This window comes from Podarcis muralis, chromosome 8, assembly GCF_964188315.1.
Source record: "Podarcis muralis chromosome 8, rPodMur119.hap1.1, whole genome shotgun sequence".
In the NCBI taxonomy this organism is placed as follows: domain Eukaryota; kingdom Metazoa; phylum Chordata; class Lepidosauria; order Squamata; family Lacertidae; genus Podarcis; species Podarcis muralis.
The window spans coordinates 57,036,770-57,061,167 of NC_135662.1; the positions used below are offsets into that span (position 1 = coordinate 57,036,770).

The following is a 24,398-nucleotide window of genomic DNA, read 5'->3' on the forward strand; positions in this document are numbered from 1 at the left end:
AGTATACTCCTACTCTTCCCCTTATTTTTGGCAGGGGCCCAAAGTTCAGCAGATCTAATTAGCAGAATTTCTTCATCATGAACACATGTAATACAGCAAGTTTGTCTTAGCTAAATTTGAAGTTGAAGGCAACTCTTTTAAGTAGATAGAATCCTAAGCTATACATGTTTCTGATGTGTTGTAATCAAATTTTAGTTTTAAAGAGAGAACTACTGCCTGCTCCCTTGGATTTCACTCGATATTCTTCTTGCACAAATCCTGCCAATACAAGTTTAGATGGCAAACTTATTAAATTTATATCCCAGTCTTTTTGCCAAACACAAAAGCAATAAAGCAACACAATTAAAAATACTGTTGAAATTGAAATAAAAATGTGTATATCAGTCACATACCCTCACAGCTAATATTTTAAAAGTAGCCACGAACAGTATATTTTGGCCATCAAACACTTGGGTGCAAGTAAAATGTTATACCCAGGAAAACCAGCTGCTTTTACAGCACATGAAGAGCAGGGAAAATAACGAGAGTACTCTGTACAACATGCATAAGGGTTTCCATTTGCACAAATGGAGGGTTCGGCTCGGGGGGGGGGGGGTTGGAGGAATCTCCAGGACAAATTTAGATTGCATATGAGAAGAGAAGGAGGTTCTGTTGCAATCAGAGTCTTTGCACTAACAGAAGTATTTCATTGGATAGCACTCCTTATTTTTTTGCTTGTTGGGGAAAAATGCACACTGCATCTGCCACATACCAGAAGTTCAAATAAACCCTTTGCTGCAAAATCCACTAATTAAACATGTTGATGCAGTGAGTCTGATACATACAAATTGCTAGGATTTTGGAGGCCTAGAGGGCAACTCTAAGATGATGTTCCACTTCTATTTGTTCTTTAATATGAGTGAAAGGAGCTATTTAGTCAATTGAATTTTGGCTGGCTGTTGTTTGTTTTTCTTCTTTGAAATTACTGTACATTGCACTGTGTCTACTGAGATCTGTTCAAGTTAATCCTCATTTTATGCTTCAAATACACTTAATGGGATACTCTGTTTTTATTGTAGCAAGCTGAGCAGTTGGGAAGAGAAGACCAGGAGAGGCTACGCAGAAATCGAAAACTGGTGCTAATGGTAGATTTGGACCAGACATTGATCCATACAACAGAACAGCACTGCCAACAGATGTCTAACCGAGTAAAGCAACATTATTGATTATTGTTCTTTGCCAAAATACACTAAAATGAAATGTTTTATAAAGTTCATAAACTAAGAGGCACCCAATTCATAGCAAATAAAAACTTTCCAAAATATATAGTAGATCCTAAGCCCTTGTTTATTATTCTAGCTTCCAGAAGAAATTCAAGGCATCTAGCACTGAGAGAAAATATAAAACAAACCAATAATAAATAAAAATACTGGCATACATTCTAAATCTGCAGTAACTACAAAGAAACAACCATTAGAGTTTGACGTCCAGACATTGAAAATAAGAAATACAGCCTTCAGGATGGGACAAGATAAAATCAATAATATAAAAATCATGTGAAATCTGATTGTATTGCTTTTTGCCAGAAAAGGAACAGTAGGTGGTAGACAACTAAATTTTAATTCAGAATACACTAAATGAAATGAATGAAAACTAGTTAGGTCCATTAATTCCAATAGATCTTCTCTGAGTGAAACTTAGTTAAATAATCATCTAGTGAATATTCAGTGAAAGTACTTGCCCACACAACTGGAGGTGCATAAAGGTTGGGACTTTTCAGGAACCTCTTCTACTTCAGCTGTTACGAAATTTGCTCTGAGGTCTGGTGTATTCTCCAGTGTAGCAACTGATAGATCTGGAAAAGACACTTGCTGCCCATGTGGGCTTTCTGGATCCTAGCTAGAGAAATGGGAATGAAACTGAAGTTACCTAGCTAGCTCCCAAATATTCTTAGCTAAATTGATCTACTTGATAAATAGCTAATACTACTCCATCATATAGTGACTATTTTCAGTCATTCTATGATAAGGTGGTCTAGCCTGTGACTCCAGGTGTTGCTGAACTACAACTCATGATTACTGGGCATTGGCTTGGCCTTGACAGAAGTTGTAGTTCGTGAGATATTATAAAAACCATCGCAAGCAAATGTAAAGGCTGAGCTGCTCTTTTTTTTGAACTTTATAATGTATATTTGTAAGTATATGCAAACTGCTAATTTTTAAAAGTTTGGTACACCTAATAGTAGTTGAAAACTAAATTCTTCTATAAGCCGAAAATCATTCTGTATATGCCAGAAAATGGGTTTTATTTATGAGTTATAGCTTACATCTTACCAGTGTTATCTCTCCCTTTTAGGGAATATTCCATTTTCAGTTAGGTCGAGGGGAGCCTATGCTACATACTCGGTTGCGTCCTCATTGCAGAGAGTTCCTAGAAAAGATTGCCAAGTTGTATGAACTGCATGTGTTTACCTTTGGAAGCAGACTTTATGCACATACAATTGCAGGTAAGCAATTCCGTGGGAGGTGATGGACTCTCACTCCTTGGAGGTTTATAAGCAGAGGTTGGATGGCCATCTGCCATGTATGATCTAGGTGAGATTCTTGCATCACAGGGGGTTGGACTAGATGATTTTCAGGATCCTTTACAACTCTACGGTTCTATTCTACGTGCCATAATATAGGACATTCTATTTATTATTATTATTATTTTTATTGTACTTAGAATAGAAGCTACCAAGTGGCTGCAGCGCTGTCCCCAAATTGCTTTTCAAATCTTGTTCAAAGGTATTCTTGTTACACCCTGCATTTTTCCCTGATCGGCACTCAAGGTGGCTTAAACAAATCATTCTGAGAGTAACAGTCAGACAATAATATCTGCTAATCTACAACAGGATAAGATTAGCATGGGATTGAGAGAATTGGATCGTCATCCCTTTTATTTAGAGTTTTGATCCAGCTCAATTGTGGCTAGGTGCATTGTTTCATTTACATGAGGAATGAAGGCAGTAGAACCTCGGTTTTCGAGCATCTCAGAAGTCGAACATTTTGGCTTTTGAATGCCAAAAACCCAGAAGTAACTGCTTCTGTTTTCAAATGCTTTTTGGAAGCTGAACGTTCCACGCGGCTTCCGTTTTGAGTTCCCCTATTATATTGAGGCTTCTGTATTGAGTTTTTGGTTTTCAAACGTTTCGGAAGTCAAACGGTCTTCTGGAACAAATTACGTTCGAAAACCGAGGTTCCACTGTATTCCAACAGGCAGTAAATTAAAGTTCTTTGGTGCTGAAAGCATTATTATCCTATTGCATCTACCATTGACTTCTTGTTACTTTGGCCTATTTAAAGCACTCAAGGTGGTATCCAATGAAGTAGTTCCGTTAGCACAAGAACTTCTGGCTTCTCAATAGAATGTCACCTCTCCCTGATGCCCCCCATGCCCTCCCCATATCTGTTCTGCAGGTTTGGAGGGAACCCCCAGAACAAATATAGAGGTTGCTGAGGGAGAAGACAGGGAGAAGTTTCATTGCACAGCCAGAGGTCCATGCACTAACTGAACTACTACGTTGGATATTGCCCTCAGTTTTACAAAGCACACAAAAAGCAACATTCATTTGTAAGAACAAAACCAAAAATCTGCAATTGTGCAGTACCTTCACTGGGACAAGCCAAACTGTCGCAGAAGCTTTTAGGTTCTCCAGAATGCTTCATCTGGCATTACACAAAGCTATGAGGGGAGGTAGGAAGAGGAGGAATAAAAATGGCTAATCTGGTACATGGCTAATCTGATAATGTACCCATGAGGTCAGTTTGCAGACTTTGCTCCAAGATGCAAACTTTCTTCTGTTTTGAAAATCACTGTTGTCCCTCAACATGAGACCATGAGAAGCCAGAAGTGATGAATAATATATAACTGCCCTGAAAAGAGTGGGGTATGTAATCTGGGTGGAGGGATTCACTTTTTCCCTCAGATCTATCTAGGAAATGTCATGGTTCTGCTTGAAAGAAGAAAATCAACTCTCCAACTGTGTGTTTTTATAGCAGTCATTGTTTACAATAGTGTGTGCATGCTTCAAACACAAGGTGGCAGTAAATTTAAAGAGAAATTGTGTTGAATGAAGACTTCATTTAATGTGCAGTGGAGCCTGGATGAAAAACCCGTGGCCCTCCAAATATTGTTGGATTCCAGTTTCCAGCCAACCTGGCCAGTCAAGGATGAGAATGGGTGTAAGCATGTGTATGAAAGATAATGGGCATGGGTACTGATGGGGTGCACACAAAGGTTCCCTATAAGGGAATGCAGTTCTTGGGTTGAGAAAGAAATGTATTTAATCTATTAACTCTGCTTAATAAACTAGGATTTGCACAGGCTGCATCACCCTCATGCAGCCCCAAAGTCCTCTTTTCATGTGAGTGGGCAAATGAGCATTGAAGCCATACTTAACCACAGTTTCCCTTTACATGCATACTGGGAAACTATGCTAGATTCAGTCCAACCAAATTAGAATATTAGGACATCTTTTAAGGATGAGTTGGGAATCCTCACTTGTTTGGAAACCATTAATCATTGTTTCTGATTCCCACATAATGGGAAGCCATAGCTAATTGCAGCTTCCTGGTTTGTTTCTCCACTTCTGTGATGGACGCCACATGCAAGTGCATAGAGTCATTCATATTTTGGCTTGTTGAGTCATGATTTGATTGTGCAAACCAGGTCATTAAATAACCATTACTTTGAGTTTGTTGCTAATCGAGCCACTGGGTATTGTTGTTCATGCATGGAAATGTAAATCACCCATAAATGAAATATGTTCTTAGGAAAGTCTCAGCTGACACATAATGTATTATTTTGATATAATTAAGTAGCAGGTGAAAACCAAAAAAGAAAGTATATCCCGATTTATTGCTCAACTGATTCTTTTATGTAAGCTGTTTATACCTGCTAATTGGCCTCTTCAGGATGGTGGTATCTGTTGAAAGAAGAAGCATCTGTTCCTTCTCTTTTCCACTTTCTCCTTAACCCTAATCTACATGTGTTGATACATATAGATTAATAAAGGACTGGCCAGCTGATATACTGGCTGATATAGTGATCATTTCTCCCTGTTTCTGTTGTTCAAGGTCCTACCTTTATCTCCAGGAAGAGACACAAAGTGAACGCACTCAGCTGTGAGGAGCTTGTAGGAGGGGGCTTGTGTTTTGATCTAGCCCACCGACCAATCTAGTTAGCAATTGACTTGTGTAGATAATGAATGTGGAGAAAAAACAACAGACCATTTATGGAAATGTTGTTGTAACATTTTTATTTAAAATATTCACACCTCACTTTTATTTTCTACGTTAAGTGGCTTATTTCTCTTTAGTAGGCCAATGCATCTTTCTAAGTTTACTTGGTGATGGTTCTGTCTAGCTAATTCTTTCAATTCATTATGCCTAGGTACTGCAAGGGGATGACCCTACATGAATTTGCTGAAATTCTTAAGCATAGTCGGGTGAGTTAAGGTTGAACTTCTATCCTTAACTCTCAAATTTTCTTGTAATTGTGGGTTTTAAGTTATTCCTGTAAGACACAATAGTTTTTGCCTACGTGTATCAATTTTTGATAGGTGACTAGTGATAGTGGGAAGTGTGTCACTGAAACCTTTTATAGGGAATTCTAGAAAGTGCTGCGTCAATAGCCTCTGAACATCCAAATCCTTCAAAGTGCATCACATCACTTCCTGAATCACCAGTCATGTCTAGAAATGGATATTGCACAGTACCATAGGGGTCACAATTTTAAAATAACTTTCTCAGAAATTTTGACAGTGTTAGTTTATAAAGCAAAGTTTGCACTGGGCTTCTCCAGATACATAATGATGCAACCTGTGACACACCAAAGTGAATGCAGCCGACCCTGACATATATTTTGTGGTGCCAGATGCTTGACAACCCTTTAATTTGTACAATCTCTGGCAAGCAGCTAAACCAGGAGGCTTATGAAACTGCAATATGTGACTGGTAGACCACAAGTGCAGGCCTGCTTTAATGTGATTCCCCCACTGATGAAACTAAAAATCGTTTATGTAACATGAGGAAGTAGCCAAGAAATCAAATGCAGAATTCTTACCTGATTATAGTCCTTAAAAACAGTTTTTCAAGACAATTGTCATCCAGCCATGTTTTAAAAAACAAGGCTATTACTATTTCAAGATAGCTCAGTAGTATTTATGTTCAAATCTTACAAGTATAACTTAAAACCTGCAACTACAAGAACTCCTATTTAAACTTTCCCTTAACTTGCCCATTTTGCTTAAGAATTGTAGGATGCTTTCCACTGCTTTGGCTATCTACAAACCCAAGACATGGCACTGAACAAATGGGGGAAATCGACTAATGCTGAGACTTGCTATGAAGTTTTTACAATGGGGTGTACTGTTGTATCGCAAAACAAGATGTGATGCTTGACTGGCCAATATGTTGACCTCAATATGCTATGTTTACTATTAAATAAACTACAAATATAAACTTCAAAACCTTTTTTTCCAATCTAATGAAAACTCACATTTTATTAAAAAACATTCAGGAGGCACTCATAACCCCAGTTGCTTGGGGGGGGGGAACCCCATGAATTTCCATTGGACTTTCTTCTGAGTAGACATGTTATTGTGACCCTATCAGTCATGTTGCAAGTTATATTAGCAAGTATTTATTACAATTATTTATGGCATAATACCATACATGCCTACTCTGAAATAATCTTTATTGAATTCAGGGAGACTTGCTTCTAAGGGTATATAGGATTGCAGCCTTAATGGCTTAATACTGGTCTCTTGATTTATGTGTAGTATTTATGGTTTATGTAGTAGATTAATGTATTTGGGGATCTCATTAATAAATTTTAGTTATGCACAGTAATTCATATTAAATCTGTTTTTGGCTAAAACGATCCTGGGGTATTCCAAAGAAAATCATACTAAGTATGATGATTCTTGTGGAAAATACATATTAATTTTGAACTTCTTTTCCTTAAAAGCATTCTTGGACTCCGAAAAGAAGCTTTTTTCCCATCGAATATTGTCAAGGGATGAATGTATTGATCCATATTCTAAAACTGGGAACCTTAGGTATGTATTGGGATTGGAATATTGTTCGTGAAGCATTTGGAGGGATACTGCTGGAAACAAATAACATAATTTCAGTATCTAACTACTTTTTTAAACTCCCCAACCTGCCACTCCTGGTCATAAACATATACATCTCAATGCCTTTTTATTGTAAAGCAATGGAGATTATATCCTGCCCACATTAACAGAAACTGATAAGAAAATAGATTGCCTTTGCTTTTTTCCCCTATAACTATTTGCATTTGAAGCGATTTTCAGGTGGCAGGAATGCGAGTTAGAATTATTTATAGGAGTGCATCTTTTTTCTGCCTGTGAATTCCCTGCCCCAAACTACTTCTTTTTTTAAAGCTACTTCAGTTCCAATGGAGGTTACTTTGTGTCATGGAGCTCAATCAGTAACAAAAATATGTTGTTGTTTTTAAGGTTGCTTCAGGGAGAAACCATGGGTGATGGAAGGGTTCAGCTCTGCCCATTCACACCATGCTTTAAATCTCCCCCTTCCTCCCCCTCCCCTTCTGCTTTTGTAGGGATTTGGCATGACTGGGGTTGGGCGTGCTGCCATCATATCTATTTTGACCTTGGGAACTGCAGAATAGGAGCCTGTTCAGGTGTTACACTCTCTACTTGTGCACACCCACCCACAGCAGAACATCCCCCAGGTATTTCAGTAGAAATCTCCCCTGCCCTGGATATAAGCCATTTTTGTTTAGTATATTCAGTATCTAGAAAAACAGAGAGCCTGCATTCAAGGAGGCTCAGCATCTTTGGTTCTCAGCGTCTTTGGTCGCAGACATTATCTTCTAGATTTGGCAAGCAGATTGGAGCAGAAATGCATGAACCCAATGATTCCTTCAGTCTCTCTGTGTAGAGCTGGTAGTGGGGAGTAATTTATTACAGGCCCTAAGAAACCTATGCAACTAAGTGGGACTTGTCTCCTAGTTGGACAGAGCTGTATTGGATACATCAGTGTAGCAGGATCTCTGACCTGCCTGACAAATCGATAGAAACAGATTTTCATGGGTAGTAGGTCTATTTTAAATCTCTTATGCAGCATGATTGAATGTTATGCTGTTTCTATATGTACTGCACGTATCAAAGCTTTGAGTATGAAACTATTACCTTTACCATCCAAAGAAGCTGAGTCATAGTATTTTGATTTCTTTATAAGAAGGAAGTTTTGTGCTCCCATTACATATCCAACGTTTCTATCATAAACAGCTGCACCCCAACTTGAAAATTCTAATGGCATTCAAAGTTAAAGCTAAATTCATTGGGATTATAAGACAATTCTATCGTTTTGTCCAGGAGAATAGCCTCACTCATACCACTAGGTGGTACTTGACACTACTTTGTTAATCACATATAGCTTAGTTGAAGGCAGTGATTGATTGAATTGTTTTCCAGGTGGCAGAGTTACAGGTGATGCTTCCTACTGCCCAACTTCATAGCAGCTGGTTATCAAAAAAGCCATTCTTGGTGGATCTGATTTTTATTTTCTGTGCATTTAAAAGTGAAGGCCTTGTGTATGTTTATATATATTCATTTGTATCTTTGTCAATTCAATATCATGGTTTGTTTTCTTTGGTCAGCTTCTGGACAGTTTTAAGTAAAACTGATAAATATTAACCATTGTGATGATACAGATGAAATGGTAGTTGCTTTAAGAAAACAAACTGATAATGTAAAGGACTGTAATCAATATGTGAATTTAGAATGTCTTTCTATTTTATATCTTTATTGAGTAAATATGCCTTAATATGAATCATTTTAAAGAGTTATCTAATCAGTTCATTTCACTTAATCTTTCTCCTGTTTCTAGAAACTTATTTCCTTGTGGTGATTCCATGGTTTGTATTATTGATGACAGAGAGGATGTCTGGAAATATGCACCTAATTTGATAACTGTGAAGAAATACGTATACTTTCAGGGCATAGGCGATATTAATGCACCGCCTGGATCAAGGGAAGTTCAAATGAGAAAAACAGGTAACTATTTTAATATGTGTTCATGTTTCCTCTTCATTTGCAAGGTATCATATCAATAACATGGTATTTTTAAACAATTCATTAACTAATCTTAAAACAGTTTTTCAAAACCAGTAGAAGTGAGGATTTCAGATTCAGATTCCTTTTCAGTTTGACTACCAGAATAGTTTGTGACTGGACTTAACTGTCAGGGGTCCTTTACCTTTACCTTTTACCAGAATAGCGGACCACCTTTATTCATTGTATTTATACTACTTCTCAGGCAGATCTGATGGGTCTATAGAATTTGTTGCACTGTTTCACAACATTTGGGGGAATCTCATTGTACCAAGTTGCCTCAAGTTGAAATCAAATTTAAAATCATGAGTTGCATTCTCCAAAGATACATCCTTTAATTGGAGCACAGCATTATTTAACACAGGGTTAGGGCCCCTTTTGCTTGCCTCCTGTGAAGACGATACAATACTGTATCATCTTTTTCCATGGGAAAAATGTTCCATTACTAAAATTGCTTTTATTCCATAAAACATAACAGTTTGATGCAGTGCAAGTCAAATTTGGCAGTTTAAAATAGTTTGGAAGAGCAAACTAGATATTATATTAAGCATGACTCTTATGGGTTCCCCCCCACCACCATTTAAAAAAATAGCAGCTCCTAGGGTAGGGCAGGGTTTAAAATCTTTCTCTTGCTATGCTGTTTTCCCATAAAATATCAGCATACTCCAGACAACCATTTTTGTCCCTGGAGCTGTCATTGACTGCAGTATTACCTGACCTGTGGGCAGGGAGAGATTTTTGTTGGGGAAAATGAACCCTGGAAGGTCTTCAACCCTATGGTCCAAATATGAATCCCTCTACCCCATAGCTGCTATTTTAAAGGATGGCAAAAACAAAAAACACAGACTTTTTAAATGTCATGTCTGTTTTACCCCTCGGTCACAAGCACAACCATGAAGAGGATAAAGTGTGATAAATTGCCCACAGGCTAGTTGTTGTTAGAACCTTCCTTTAGTGAAAATGAATGTGACTCGGAATACTGTAGTTCCAAATCAGTCTCCTCAGCCTAAACTAACAAGTAGTGTAAGCATGTTTTCAGATGGTGACAGTGAAACTAAAGGTGCCTTTAGTGGAATTTAAGCTCCGTTGAAGTAGCTTAGTAGAAAATAGCACATCCATGTGTAGTTATTTGGGTGTGCTAAAATTAGAACATTAACCTTTTTAGTAAATGTGCTTTTAAAGCCAGACATGCTGTATCAGATCTATTTTAAGGCAGTTGTCTTCATTTCAAAACTTTACAGACCCCCCCCACCCCCCAATTAAAAATATTGCAGCTTATGGCCTCAGTTGCAGCCACGGATGTTTGTGCTTGGAATCCCGAGGCAGAGTATCAATAAGTCTGAAAAGACAAGTGTCCTTACTTCTCTATTAATGGCTTGTTATTTGTTGCTTGTATAAAGGGACCTTCCGTCTCCCCATTCTTGTGCTATTGTAAGCTCGTAATCCTCCTCCATGCATGACCATGTTAAGAGGAACTACGCAATGACAGAACACACACACACACATATACCCTGCTTCTGCCACCCTGTGTGTCAGACACAAGTTGGCCTGCTTCACTTTTGCATGGTGAGAGTGGATGCCAGGGTGGTGGTGGGCAGGGTTACCCAGGCACAGGGTGCCAAAGGTGGGACACATGTTGTGCCCTGTGACTTCGTACGTCAAGCTGTGTTTGAGTGCTATGTTGTAATAGGATGATCAACCTTTTTTTCATCCTCTGAAACAATTGAATCTCCATGCTACATATGTAAGGTTTTGAGCTAGTTATTTGTTGACCTAAAAAACGTAAGTGAAACCATCTATTATTTCCACCACCACAACAACCCCAGGCTTCTGGTTTAAATAAAGATAAGCATAATTGGATTAAGTGTCTTTAGCTTTTGTATATTGGTTACTAAGCTTTTTGGCTTCAAAGACTGATTCATTTTAATATGCATACATATCTCTTAATTTAGCAAACCATTCTTCAAAAGTAATGGAGACATCGGACCCAGCAACAGCAACGGGAGACACTGAAGAAGCAAAGAATGTGGGAAATGCAGACGAACAAAGCAATGGCATTCAAAAATCTGCAAATGAAGTAAACGGCAATAACTCTGTGAGCAGTGAGACTCCATCCTGGAATTTGAATTGCAATGATAAAGTTAGAGACTCCTCAAGTGATTCTAAACATGGAATGGATGTTACTAATGATGTGATGAGTGCCAAGGAATCTCTTGTGTCTTCAGACGATGATAATAGGACAGTTGTAGGCAAACAGCAGATTCCAAACAAAACTACAAATTATTTGGACTTTGAATTGTCGAGTGATAGTGAAAGTGACAGTGGGTTGGATGCTAGGAAATCTTCCTCCTCTTCTGCTACAGATAGTGAAAATGAAGGAAAGAGAAGCTGGAGAAAATCAAAACAGCCTGCACTAGAGGAAAGTGCAATGCCTCTGGTGGGAATTGATACGAATGTAGAAAAGGACGGACAGCTGAACCATTCTGCTGACTCTGTATCCTCACCTAGCATCAATCCACATCCCAAGGCATTCGATCTGGAAGCACATGAAGAGAGTGAACAAGACAGCCTTTGTAGCCTAGGAAATGGTTGCGTGGACAAGAAAGAGGCAGAGACAGAATCTCAAAATAGTGAGCAATCTGGGATAACTGTGGGAGAATCTTTAGATCAAAGCATGGAGGAAGAGGAAGATGACGATACAGACAGTGATGACCATTTAATATATCTCGAAGAGATTCTTGTTCGGGTGCACACGGACTATTACTCAAAGTATGATAAATATGTGAGAAAAGAAACAGATGAAATTCCAGATATAAGAAAAATAGTGCCAGAACTGAAACGAAAAGTGTTGTCAGATGTTACCATATTATTTAGTGGATTATACCCAACCAATTATCCCATAGAAAAAACACGGGAGCATTATCATGCTACTGCACTTGGAGCTAAGATTGCAAAAAACCTAGTATTGAATGAAGATGACCCCAATAAGCCAACACACCTTATTGCAGCAAGAGCTGGTAAGTAAGAGTAAATCCAAAACATGGGTTTGAACTAGGGCTCTGTGTGAATAGGCGGTCATACAAACCGTCTAGCAATGTAGCAAGCTTCTAATACTGCTGTTCAGATATTTCTGTCCATGAATATTTTAAGAAACCATCAGGATTCAGTTATTTTGAGGAACATTCGTACACTTTGAGAGCCAGTGTGGTGTAGTGGTTAAGAGCGGTAGTCTCGTAATCTGGTGAACCGGGTTCGATTCCCCGCTCCTCCACATGCAGCTGCTGGGTGACCTTGGGCTAGTCACACCTCTGAAGTCTCTCAGCCTCACTCGCCTCACAGAGTTTTTTGTTGTGGGGGAGGAAGGGAAAGGAGAATATTAGCCGCTTTGAGACTCTTTAGGGTAGTGATAAAGCGGGATATCAAATCCAAACTCTTCTTCATTCCTCCTTCAGCCCAGGTTGTGTTTCTTGCCTCTGTTGGTATCTAGAAATGCGTAAGTTGTTTATCTGAACAGTTGGCTAGGCCTGTCAGCAAAACTATAATGCTATATACCTATGTTGCGCAGAAAAAAATTATCTTACCTTTGCATCTGGATCCTGATTTTGTGAAAACACTAAGACCTTACAATTGTAGTCATTGCCATGTTACAGACTGCTTTAAATGCATGGGGAGAATGTTAAAAGCATCCAAGCTGTGTTCTTAAATCCCGCTGAATTCAGCAGCTAATCCCTGTAAACAGTTCTCAGTGCTGATTTATTGAAAAGCCTTTCTGTCACCTATGCTAATGTTTGGCTGTTTTAAATAGGCACAGAAAAAGTACGGCAAGCTGAGAACTATAAAAATCTCCATATTGTAAATCCAGACTGGTTATGGAGCTGCTTGGAGCGTTGGGACAAAGTAGAAGAACAACTGTTTCCTTTGAAGGATGATTACCTTAAAACACAAAGGTAAAAAGTAATGTTTTATTATTTAAATAATACACTTGAGTTTAAAATCTTATGGGGCTCACAGTTAATACCCATTCTTACAAATAGCTGAAAGAGAAGATTCCAGTTAAACAGAGTTATACAGTACAGAGAAAGGTGGTCCTTCGGATAACCTTAACCCAAGCCATTTGTTTAGAACTTAACAGGTCAAAACCTGCACTTTGAATTGTCCCTGGAAATAAATAAGCCGACAATGCAGTTGGTACAAAAAGAGGTTAACATATGAGCCACATGTAAGAACCCTAAACCACCTGGTCTTCAAAGGCAGCTTCATAGAGCATGTAGAATAATCAAGATGAAGTGACTTAAGGCATGGATCACCATAGCAAAACAAGAAGGTTCCAGAAAAGGGCACAGATGGTGCGTCCATCTTAATTTTGCATAGGCATTCCTGGCCACAGCTTGAACAGCCAGGTCTGAGCCTAGATCCAAGAGCACCACAAACTTAGGAGCATTTTGTTTTAATCTTGTTTTTATTCATTCAGATATGAAAACTAGCCAGAACCGATAGATAGAGCTAGTGCTCCATTCCTATAAACACTTCCTTAGTAATAACCCCTCTTATATGTGCATAAACATCCATAAGCTGTATGGATTAAAGGGTGCCATCGCATAATTAATGCTGCCAGACATGTGTTGTTTCCGTGAATGGGCAAGGCTTTTCTTTGGCCAATATCAAGCTGGGTATTACATACATTGCATTATGTTTTACTAGGCGGAGTAAGGATACTTCAGACCAGCTCCATAGTTTCAATAGGATGGATATGTGTGCATGTTTTCTATAGTTGGAAATATTGCTTTGATGTTATTTAATGTAAATAACAGGTTTTGTTTGGTGCGCTCTAATAAAATCTGATCCACAAGCCTGAATTCTTGTGGAAATAATTGCTGTTTTACAGCTGAGCTACGAATGTGGAAATCTTTAGAGATAATGAGAGCATTTTTAATGTACAGTTCTTTGTATCAATGTAGAAGAGGTCTGTGTAGTTCAGTCTAAATTAGGGTTTCCATCACTGCACTAAGCCATAGTTTGGCACAGGCACAGGTCCCGTTTTCAGACCGAGGGCCACATTACTTTCTAGGCAAATCTCTGGGGGCCACATGCCAGTTCTGAGTACGGCCAAAGGCAAAAGTGGACTGAGCAGTTAATGTAATTTTTACCTTTGTACAGTGGGCTTGATGTTCATACACCCCTCTCTATACTCCAGGAAAGCATGAGGCGTTATCAGAGTTCAGGGACATACAGTCATACCTCGGGATAAATGTGCTTCAAGTTAAGTATTTTTGGGTTGCGCTCCACGGCAACCCGGAAATAACGGATCATGACACTAGGTGATTGACATGTGTCAACAAGTTAGCCTGCTGGAGTGGGAAAAGAGAGTTCAAAGGGCTTTCTCAGCCCTTTGCTTAGTGCTTTCCAAATGTGCATTGGCCAGTTGATTGTCAGACACTGGGAAATGCTGCACACACATCTGAGCAAACTTTTCAAGCCCTGTGTTAACACTTGGGAAGTTCTGTGCCCAATGCTGTGCTGGTTATTAGGTGCTTGGGAAGCACTGTGCAAGGGGCTTTGCAGGCCCTGCAAATTAGCAGCACTTCCAAAGCACTTTTCAGCCAAGCCCTGCACTTACTTGCCCCACATTTGACATATGCCCAATACCTGCCCCTGTATGACATCAGATGTAGGGCAGGTGGGACAGCGCAACAGTCAGGAGAGAAGATGTGGTGGGCTAAGTTTGTGTGTGCTTATTTTTATATACTGTACAGTGTACATATATGTATGTATTTATGTGTGTATATGAGGAATGTTGACTGCTAACTTAAGTCTTTTAAACATTTCATCTAACAGAGAGTACAGTCCTGCCATGTTTCCAGATATACACAGTGCTTTCCAGACTGCTCTTTTCCACCCAACTCCCATTCATCCCAAGTGTCAGCCTGGTCCTGAAGTTCGGCTTTATGATCCCAACACCGGAAAATTAATTAGGAAAGGATCTCAAAGCTCCAGCCAGTCTTTGTATATTCAAGCACCAGCTCCTCCTCTCTCTCTGCCCGTCCATGGGGAGCATTCCTTATTCAGGTAGATGAACATAACATTTCATAAATCATTTTCAAGTTTTGTTTGGCATTAAGATTTTAAACAGGATTGTGAAAGAATAATCCCAAGTGTGTTTTCCTCTTGCAATAGGTGCTCTTGAGTCCATGCATGACACTACATTTTTCCTAAAGAAAAGTGTAACACAGATGTGGCTAACCTTTTTCGCCTGGCTCCATTCACCATTGGGCAGTTGGGGGGTGGGATGCGTATAGCACATTCCAATGGTGTGTGTGGCCACTTCACAAACTCACATACACAAAGTATGCACTATTGGGATAGCCACAAGGACACACACACAGAGCTTCCCTCCTTAGCTGATCCCTGTCCATCTGCTGAGCAGGGTGAGGCAATGTTCCCTCTGTACTTGTTGAACAATTGAAGTGATGAACTGGAATGATAAACAGTGAGTTGCTTTGTATCCCAATCAGGGTCCTGGATTCTACCTACCCCATTTCTGTATTTACTTAAAATAATTAAATCTTTCTGCCACTGCTGCCAAACTCAGTGGAGCCTTAGAAACCAGAAAAGGTATGTGTGTAGGGTTCAAGTCCCACAACAGGATTAGCCACCTGTAATATAAAAGTAGGGAAACAAGAATCCTTCTTCACCCTCTCCTTTATTGTGGTTACTTCTGGCTCAATGGTGTAATGTTGGAAAATGTCAATCACTTCTCCTACTAGGCAGTTATCTTTCTACAAGGGCCAACATTGATGCCGAAATCCAGCATTGCCTGAGCTCTGTGAATGCAGCTTTCTCCCAATTGAAGTGCAGAGTGTTTGAAGACCGGGACATTCAGAGGGAAATCAAAATGCTTGTTTACAAAGCTGTTGTACCACCAACCTTACTATATGCTTGTGAAACATGGACTACTTATAAACGCCATCTCCAACTCCTCGAAAAATTCCATCAACGGTGTCTCTGAAAAATTTTACACATCACTTGGGAAGACAGGCGAACTAATATCAGTGTACTGGAAGAAGCAAAGATCACCAGTGTTGAAGCAATGATTCTTCAACATCAACTTCTTTGGACTTGTCATGTTGTGCGGATGCCTGATGATCGTCTTCCAAAGCAACTACTCTATTCCGAACTTAAAATTGGAAAGCGTAATGCTGGTGGTCAACAAAAGAGGTTTAATGACTGTCTCAAGGCAAATCTAAAAAAAAAGTAGTATAAACACTGACAACTGGGAATCACTGGCCTGCGAGCGCTCCAGTTGGAGGGCAGCCTTTACCAAAGGTGTCATGGGCTTTGAAGTCACTCAAATTCAGGACGCTTGGCAAATCCACACCATGATCAACTCCCACCTGGAAACCAATGTCCCCACTGTGGAAGGACGTGTGCATCCAGAATTGGCCTCCACAGTCACTTACGGACTCATCGTTAAAACTGTGTTTATGGAAGACATTCTTACTTGGATACGACTGATCGCCAAAGAACAACTTCTGGCTAAGCGCATTTATATTACCCAAAACAAATTACAGTGGGGCTGAACACTTTTGACTTTTTTACATAATGTTGTTCTCTTCTAATGCCTTAGAAAAATTGGATCCATTTTTAGTGGTGAAAAAACATAGGCTTTCTTTGGGGTCTGTGTTCTGGTGGGGTGAGAGTCCCAAGTGAGGTGGCTATAGTAAAGGTAAAGGGACCCCTGACCATTAGGTCCAGTCGTGGACTACTCTGGGGTTGCGGCGCTCATCTCGCTTTATTGGCCAAGGGATCATGTGGCCAGCATGACTAAGCTGCTTCTGGCAAACCAGAACAGTGCACGGAAATGCCATTTACCTTCCCACCAGAGCAGTACCTATTTATCTACTTGCACTTTGATGTGCTTTCGAACTGCTAGGTTGGCTGGAGCAGGAACTGTTTCTACACTTGAAAAAAGACAGGTTCCCAAACTTTTACCTAATTTGTCCGTGGGAGAACAAGTGCTACTGTGAGAATCAGCGTCATGAGTGGCTCACTCCTTTTGCATTTCTAATTGATAAAGCTTTGGCATTTCCTTCAGAAGTCTTTGAAGTGTGGAAAAGGGAAATCCATATTGAGCAACATGAAGAATGGGGCAAAGTTTTCCACTGTATGAGTTTTGAAATGGATCTGTATTCCAAACTGAATCTATCCTGACATTCTATTCAGTTCAGATCATAACAGTTATGTAACACAGAGCTTTTGAATCTTTTTTCAGAGTTGTTCAACCACACCAACAGCTTTTTGATGAAGAGGAGATGCCAGCAAGTGAGAATGAAGAGCCTGGCCCATCTAAACGGAAACGCCAGCCAAGTATGTCTGAAACAATGCCACTATACACTCTTTGTAAAGAAGATTTAGAAAGTATGGATAAAGAGGTGAGTTTGATTGTGTACTGCTGAGTAATTAATTGACATGACACGTTTTTAGTGCAGTAGAGATATCCAAGCGCCTCTAGGGTATGGGAAGATGAAGAGTGAGGGTTAAGCTCAAAAATGAGATTTTTAATTTCCATTGATAAAATGGGTTATCATAATGCTTCATCTGGAACTTGAATGTAGAAACATCATCTGTTTCTTAGCATAACATACAGTTTATATTCGTTCAGAGGGAATTTGACTGCACAGTTTTATTGCAATTAATACCCAGTGTTTCCTACCTGAGGTTCATCTGTATATACTTGGTTACATGTAACATACTGCAGAACATGTAATAGATATTAAATATTTTAATTGTATAGTTACTTAATATCTGGCCCTGCTTTCCTTTCCTGACAAGAAATAACATTTTTTATACATGTAGCAGATATGAAATGAAAGTTGAATATTATGAAGTCTTATTCTGAAACGTATACACTCAAATGAGATGAAGTTGAGCTATTTCTTGAAATACCTTGATGCATAGATTTTTTTCCTTTATCTCATTTCCACCCAATAATTTTTTTGCTTCACACTTCAGAACTTATCACCGCAATTCCTGAAGTTGAAACACAATTAGAAATGAAATCCAGGGACTCTCTATAATCTTAGCAGATACACGAGAGCCTCAGTGGCACCTGCAGCCCATAGTTCATGCAGTGTTCTTATGAAGGATGCCCTTTGTATCCCTTCAGCCTTATGATGGGGAAGTAAAACTTTTGTATTTGGATGCTAAAGGATAGTGGGGAAATTGGAGGTTTCTTCCTTAGTTTCTTAACTAATACTGATTTTATTTTGTATATGTGTGTGTGTCAGAATTGCTTGCTCCAGAGAATGTCATTTCTCTATTCCCATCTACTCAGCTTTTATTCTCTGTATGAATTGTAAAAATGTTAAGTCCTGTATAGGCAATTACTAAGAATAGCTGCAATCTGCATAAGCATTTTTTAAATAAATAGTGGCTGGATCCCCTGCTGCTATGGAGAAACTGCTAGCAGCCTATAATCTGAAGATGAATAACTCCCCAAGAACCACACACTGTTTACTTTAATAGTTGAATAAAAATTTCCCCACAAATGGTCAAGTCCTTACAAGTTTTTGCAGAGGTACATTAGTTCTAATATCAGTAATCGAAAGCACTGCCTCAACTTGTCTTTATGTTCACACACATCAAATGTGCTGGATGTTTCAGCCTGTTTTGGTCTCCTGCTGGTCCATTTGCTGGAGGCAGAATGGACTTGCGACCTACATGGCTGCTTTCCCAGAATGTATGTAGAATTGTACTGGGGAGTATTGGCTGATTCTTATAACGTGTCCCAGTCTTAAGGTGCCCTGAAACTTAGAATTAGTTGAATTGGAAACTCCTGTGATCCATTTGCATTCCCTAAGACATAGTAAAACAGGAATAGTTGAAGTTTCAGCTGGAGGGCTGCATTCCCTTGTGGGAGCTGCATGCAGGTAGGAGACAGGGTCAGAGATGCAACTGGGCAGAACACAAGATTGGCTTTTGTCTCTGTCCAGTAGATTACAACCAGGCACCAAAAGCCAGAGGCTTCTGCGTCCACCCACACTTCTATGCACTATCTGGGCAAATTAGAGTCATCCTTATAGTTCAATGGCAGTATAACAAGCCTGGAAAAGAAAGAAGATTTCTAGGAACCTCGTTTTAGTTTGCTGTGAAAGTTATCCCACTCTGTATCCTACAAAGCAGACCTAGACAGTATGCACTTGTTTCTTCTTATCAAGATCCTTTTCTCTGTATCAAAAGGAAACTGTATTCTGCTTGTTGATTTTTAGCATCCCTGAAGAACACAGGAAATCAAAGTGTAACCTGCAACAAAACGTTTGCATTCTGCTCCTGAAGAGGAGTGCTTCAAGATTCCAGTCATTCTGGAACAGCAGCTATGTAGCGGCACATGGATTTTGCCCCTAACTCCACCCATTCTCCAGTCTGCCCATCCCTTTTTCTTATATAAAAATAAGAGTGTTCCTAGTTCTGAGATTCTTTCCTTTGTCTACCTACAGAAGGCTTAGGAAATCATGTTACCACCAGACCCTGCAAAAAGGTGTATTGACAACTTAGTGGTTGAAATAAATTTCTGGGTCCAGGCTGGTGTTTTTTTCCCTCCCCAGGAGCAGCTGCACCATTGCCTCCTTCAAGGCAGCAGTTTGTCAGGTTTGCATACCTGTTTAAGGTAGCATTACCAGTTCAAGTTTTTTGTGTTTGTTGTCAGCACCAAGAGTCTTCACAAAAATATTCCACCTGATGTAGAAAGGTGTTTTTAGTTTACCACCTCCTGAGGTCCCCTTTGAGGTAGAAAGCCTACAAGACATTCAGCACACTTTCAACGCTAGAATTTCACAGCTTCCTGGTTAAGAAATAAAAAGCCATATCCTGCCCTCTCAGAACATTCAATACCTAAGCCCAGGTAGTCCTGTCTCCAAAAAGGTTAATGAACCTGTCTCCAGGCATTTCTTCCCAGACTACCAGAATATCAGCAGACCTAATGTCCTTGTTACATTCACTAAGCCTCATGGCTTCTTGTCTAGGCATCCTGCCTTTGGTTTACAGTTACTCCAATGGCTCCTCCACCCCCACCAGAAGACCATAGCACAGAACAGTCACTTTCCAGCATCCTGCCATGCCAACTCCACTCTGTTCTCCAGTGGTAGCTGAACCCTGCCAACCTAACCACAAGCACCCCCTTCCAGGAGCCTCATTTGGTCATCCTCATGGGTGCCAATCTTGCGTGCTGCAGTGCTCATTACCAGAACCCTATGTGTCAAAGGAATTTAGTCTCACTCAGAGGCCAAGAGCAGTATCAGCTGGCAATAACTTTGAGCAGTCAAGTTAGCACCTGAAGCCTTTCATTCTCTAAGCCACCAACACATCCTATGAACCTATGGGGTAACCAACCTGGTTCCCTTCATAGATTGTTAGACTCTATCAGCCAGTATAACCAATAATCAGAAATGATGGGAGGTGGCTTTCAATGACATCAGTAGTGTGCCATGTGGACTCTAGAGGGATCAGGTTTTGGTTTGGCTGCAGTTCCTTTTCCTATAATATTGAGTGGTGCAGGGACAGTTATGGCTCTTGGAGTGTGAGTGAAAATCTCAAAAATAAAAATCATTTGTAGGCACCTGCTTAATTTTTGCCTTTGAATAACTCTAACAAAAGTGAGGGGAGCTGTTTAAGGGCGTTGATGGAAATGCCCTGCCCCCCCCCCCAAACTCCCAAATACATTTCAAAAAATCTGTTTGACACTAGGTGTTGAGTGACATGACTATCTGCTCCCAATGTTTTCTTTGGGAGAAGAGGATGTTTTGTTGCCTTTTCCCCCTTTGTGTCTTCCTTGTAGTGGTGGAGAGACTGCTATGTTAAAGTTACTGGTATAACATATAAAGCCAGCCTGAGGGCTCTGGAGATAAAGAGGCAATACAAGGGAAAAAAGACTAGAAATTAGTTCAGATTCTGTTATTATAAAGCCTTTGACTGAGAGGATGATATACTTCTTAAGTCTGTATGTTAGATGCCTGTGTAGCTGAAGTAAGCTTTGGAATGTTCTCATGAATGCTGGAGGGACCTTAATTCTTAAACTGCATGTGGAAAACAGATATCACATTTAGTGAAACTATCCTCTCGTTAAAATGGCAGAGTGGTTGAATGCGTGTTAAAGAGTAAGGTGCAATTTAGCACAACCAAGAAGACACTGTTATTTTTTATTTATACATAAGTTCGCTTCAAGGATGTTAGTTATTTCTGTACTTGCATTTCAAGTGCTGGAGGAATACATTGGGCGCCAGCATGTCTTGTAACTGGTTTCCATCCTCGGGTATGCAGACATTAACATTAAACACTTCTGCAGGAGCATTTCTTCAGGGAAAGGCAGAAAATACAGAACTTTGCAGTTTCAAGCAACATGAATTATCTTCCACCACACCTTCTCTATCGACAGTGTATCGCTATGCTCTAATCAACATATGTGGCATTCATGGACCTCAGTTCTGGTAGCAAATATTTGTTGAAATAAAAGCAATTACCAAACAAAATGCCTTTGAGTATCCACAGCTGGCACTGCTCAATCTTTTCATGGGAGGTAGTTACGGTTTAAAGCAGGCATAGGCAAACTCTAGTCCTCCAGATGTTTGGGACTACAATTCCCATCATCCCTGAAAACTGGTTCTGTTAGCTAGGGATGATGGGAATTGTGGTCCCAAACATCTGGAGGGCCGAAGTTTGCCTATGCCTGGTTTAAAGCTTTAATAAGTTCTCTTTTACTAGTGGCCAGGTTTGTAATAACAAGATGCAGCAAGAATTTGGAGAATGCTTCTTTGAACCTCCCTGAGACCTGTGGGTATAGGGCGATACACAAATTTAATAAATAATAATAAAGTTTGCCTGGGGAAAGAGTGGCTGGGGAAACTCAGCCAGATGGGCGGGGTATAAATAAATTATTATTATTATTATTATTATTATTATTATTATTATTATTATTATTATTATTAAGCACTTGTGGGGAAATTGTCTAACAAAATAAAATTGGCACTAGGTTTAAAGGATAAAGACTCTTTTAGAACTGATCAGTACAGTTTTTTTATCTATGTGACTAAAATGAAACATATAATACTTTTTGGTTAATATAAACTACATTCTTGTCTCCACAAATGGTTGTGTGGGGTAACTACTTATTTGGTTTCTGAGATATTACTTTGGATGTATTGTATTTTATGTGTGTACAATGTTGTATGTTGTAATCTAATAAAACATTTTTTTTGTTAGGAATCATAGTAGCTGCTTTTCATTTAGGGTTAATTGAAAATTTCTTAGATCTCATTACATAATTCCACACTTTTCTTCAGTATGACCTCCAGTTGAATTTAATCATAGCAACAAATAATGTTTTTCGCCATTGCCTATATGTACAACATGGAATTACAAGTTATTGCAAACATTTCTCTCCAAACATGTATTATTATATCCCTGTTCCTTCAGCTTTGGATACTTTTATTACTTATATTAGAAAATATGCCTTAGATGTTAATCCATATAGAGTATCAGTCATATCAAGCTCTAGAATGTGAACACAGGCTTTTTTGTCTCAGTAGTCCAATCGTAAGCACATTTATTCTGAAATTTTACTGAAGTCAGAGGAGGTAACTTCATAGTACATACAATTATGATTGCAGCATCAATGGGACCAGTTTAGACAAATACCTGCTACTTGCTGTGCTAGTTTGCTCTGTCAATCAAAAAAAATATGGTGCTTTGAAGTTTTTCTGTCTTTGATTCAAGCATTCCTACAACCTGAAAGAAAAGGATGCTTTAGAAGTGGCAGATAAAACTTTTTAAGAGCTTTTTCAGACTCATCTCTCACTATATATATTTTCTGGTTCTCTATATATAGGTCTCTATATATAGGGGGTAGAATTCTCTCTCGTTCTATCCCGTCATATAGGTAAAGGTACCCCTGCCCGTACGGGCCAGTCTTGACAGACTCTAGGGTTGTGCGCCCATCTCACTCAAGAGGCCGGGGGCCAGTGCTGTCCGGAGACACTTCCGGGTCACGTGGCCAGCGTGACATCGCTGCTCTGGCAAGCCAGAGCCGCCCACGGAAACGCCGTTTACCTTCCTGCTAGTAAGCGGTCCCTATTTATCTACTTGCACCCGGGGGTGCTTTCGAACTGCTAGGTTGGCAGGCGCTGGGACCGAGCAGCGGGAGCGCACCCCGTCGCGGGGATTCGAACCGCCGACCTTTCGATCGGCAAGCCCTAGGCGCTGAGGCTTTTACCCACAGCGCCACCCGTGTCCCTTATATCCCGTCATATACTCTTCCTTTTTCAAGAGTTTTCTATTAATTTTAAACAACTATGATTTGGAAGTAGTCAATCTTTATTTATTGATGCCCCACACATCAACAAGAACATGTGCATATTGAAACTTCTCCTGTAGCTTACTTTCCATACCCAGTATTGGGGCAAAGTTGTGATTTAATTTAATTCAGTTTTATCCAATTTAAAACATTAAATTAAATTGCAGATACTCTTTTTTCACAGATGTAATTTCTCAGTATTCTATTCTCATTTGACTGTTGCATTAATTTATGTATTGTCTTATGCTGCCCTGAGAAGCTTGGAATTTTAAAAGATGCATCAGAAAGTCATTGATACGGATAGGCAGTCATTGTGCAATTGTTCTGCTTAAACTGTTGTGTCATTACTAACGCTTGATCATTTGGCAGGTTGATGACATATTGGGAGAAGGCAGTGACGACAGCGACAGTGAAAAAAAGAAGACAGGAGATGGAAAGTCAGCACCGCAGCGTAAAGCAAAAGAAACTGTAAATGTAAAAATAGAAGAGAGACCTGCTTCGACATCTTCAAGTGAAAGAAGCTTGACAGGCAATGTACCCAGGTATGTGCTCTTTACCTTATTAAAATGAATAGTGTTGGTGTTCTCTGTATTATATTTCTTTCACCTACTACTTCTTTAAAGTGCATATAAAAATTATGTAACAGACTTCCAAAGCTTTTCTGCCAGTATGCATAAGAAAGTCTGAAGATCCTGGAACTTGGATGAAATAACCGTGGCTTATATTAACTACAGTTCCTTGGGTGTAGATGAAATGTTAAAGTGCAGTTTCTGTACATATAAAAACAGATGCAAAAGCCTCTGGTCTCTTAATACAGCTATGCTAGAAGAGAAAGAAAGAAAGTGCATGGACCCAAGGCTTGCAGCTGCTTATTACTGTCACAGTAAACCATAGTTTATGATAACATTCAAAATTGCCTGTTGATAAACTGAG

The 24,398-nt window shown here is 39.5% G+C and overlaps 1 protein-coding gene across 1 annotated transcript in view; it reads left to right on the plus strand.

Annotated features, from left to right (window-relative positions):
• CTDP1 (CTD phosphatase subunit 1) overlaps positions 1–24,398 on the plus strand; it is a 48,152-nt gene that overhangs the window by 8,079 nt on the left and 15,675 nt on the right. The window contains exons 4-12 of the mRNA XM_028737514.2: positions 1,059–1,187; positions 2,335–2,485; positions 6,991–7,081; positions 8,901–9,067; positions 11,077–12,141; positions 12,930–13,071; positions 14,960–15,190; positions 17,394–17,553; positions 23,835–24,007. Of these exons, the coding sequence (XP_028593347.2) occupies positions 1,059–1,187; positions 2,335–2,485; positions 6,991–7,081; positions 8,901–9,067; positions 11,077–12,141; positions 12,930–13,071; positions 14,960–15,190; positions 17,394–17,553; positions 23,835–24,007 (2,309 nt within the window). The remainder of the gene's footprint in view (positions 1–1,058; positions 1,188–2,334; positions 2,486–6,990; positions 7,082–8,900; positions 9,068–11,076; positions 12,142–12,929; positions 13,072–14,959; positions 15,191–17,393; positions 17,554–23,834; positions 24,008–24,398) is intronic.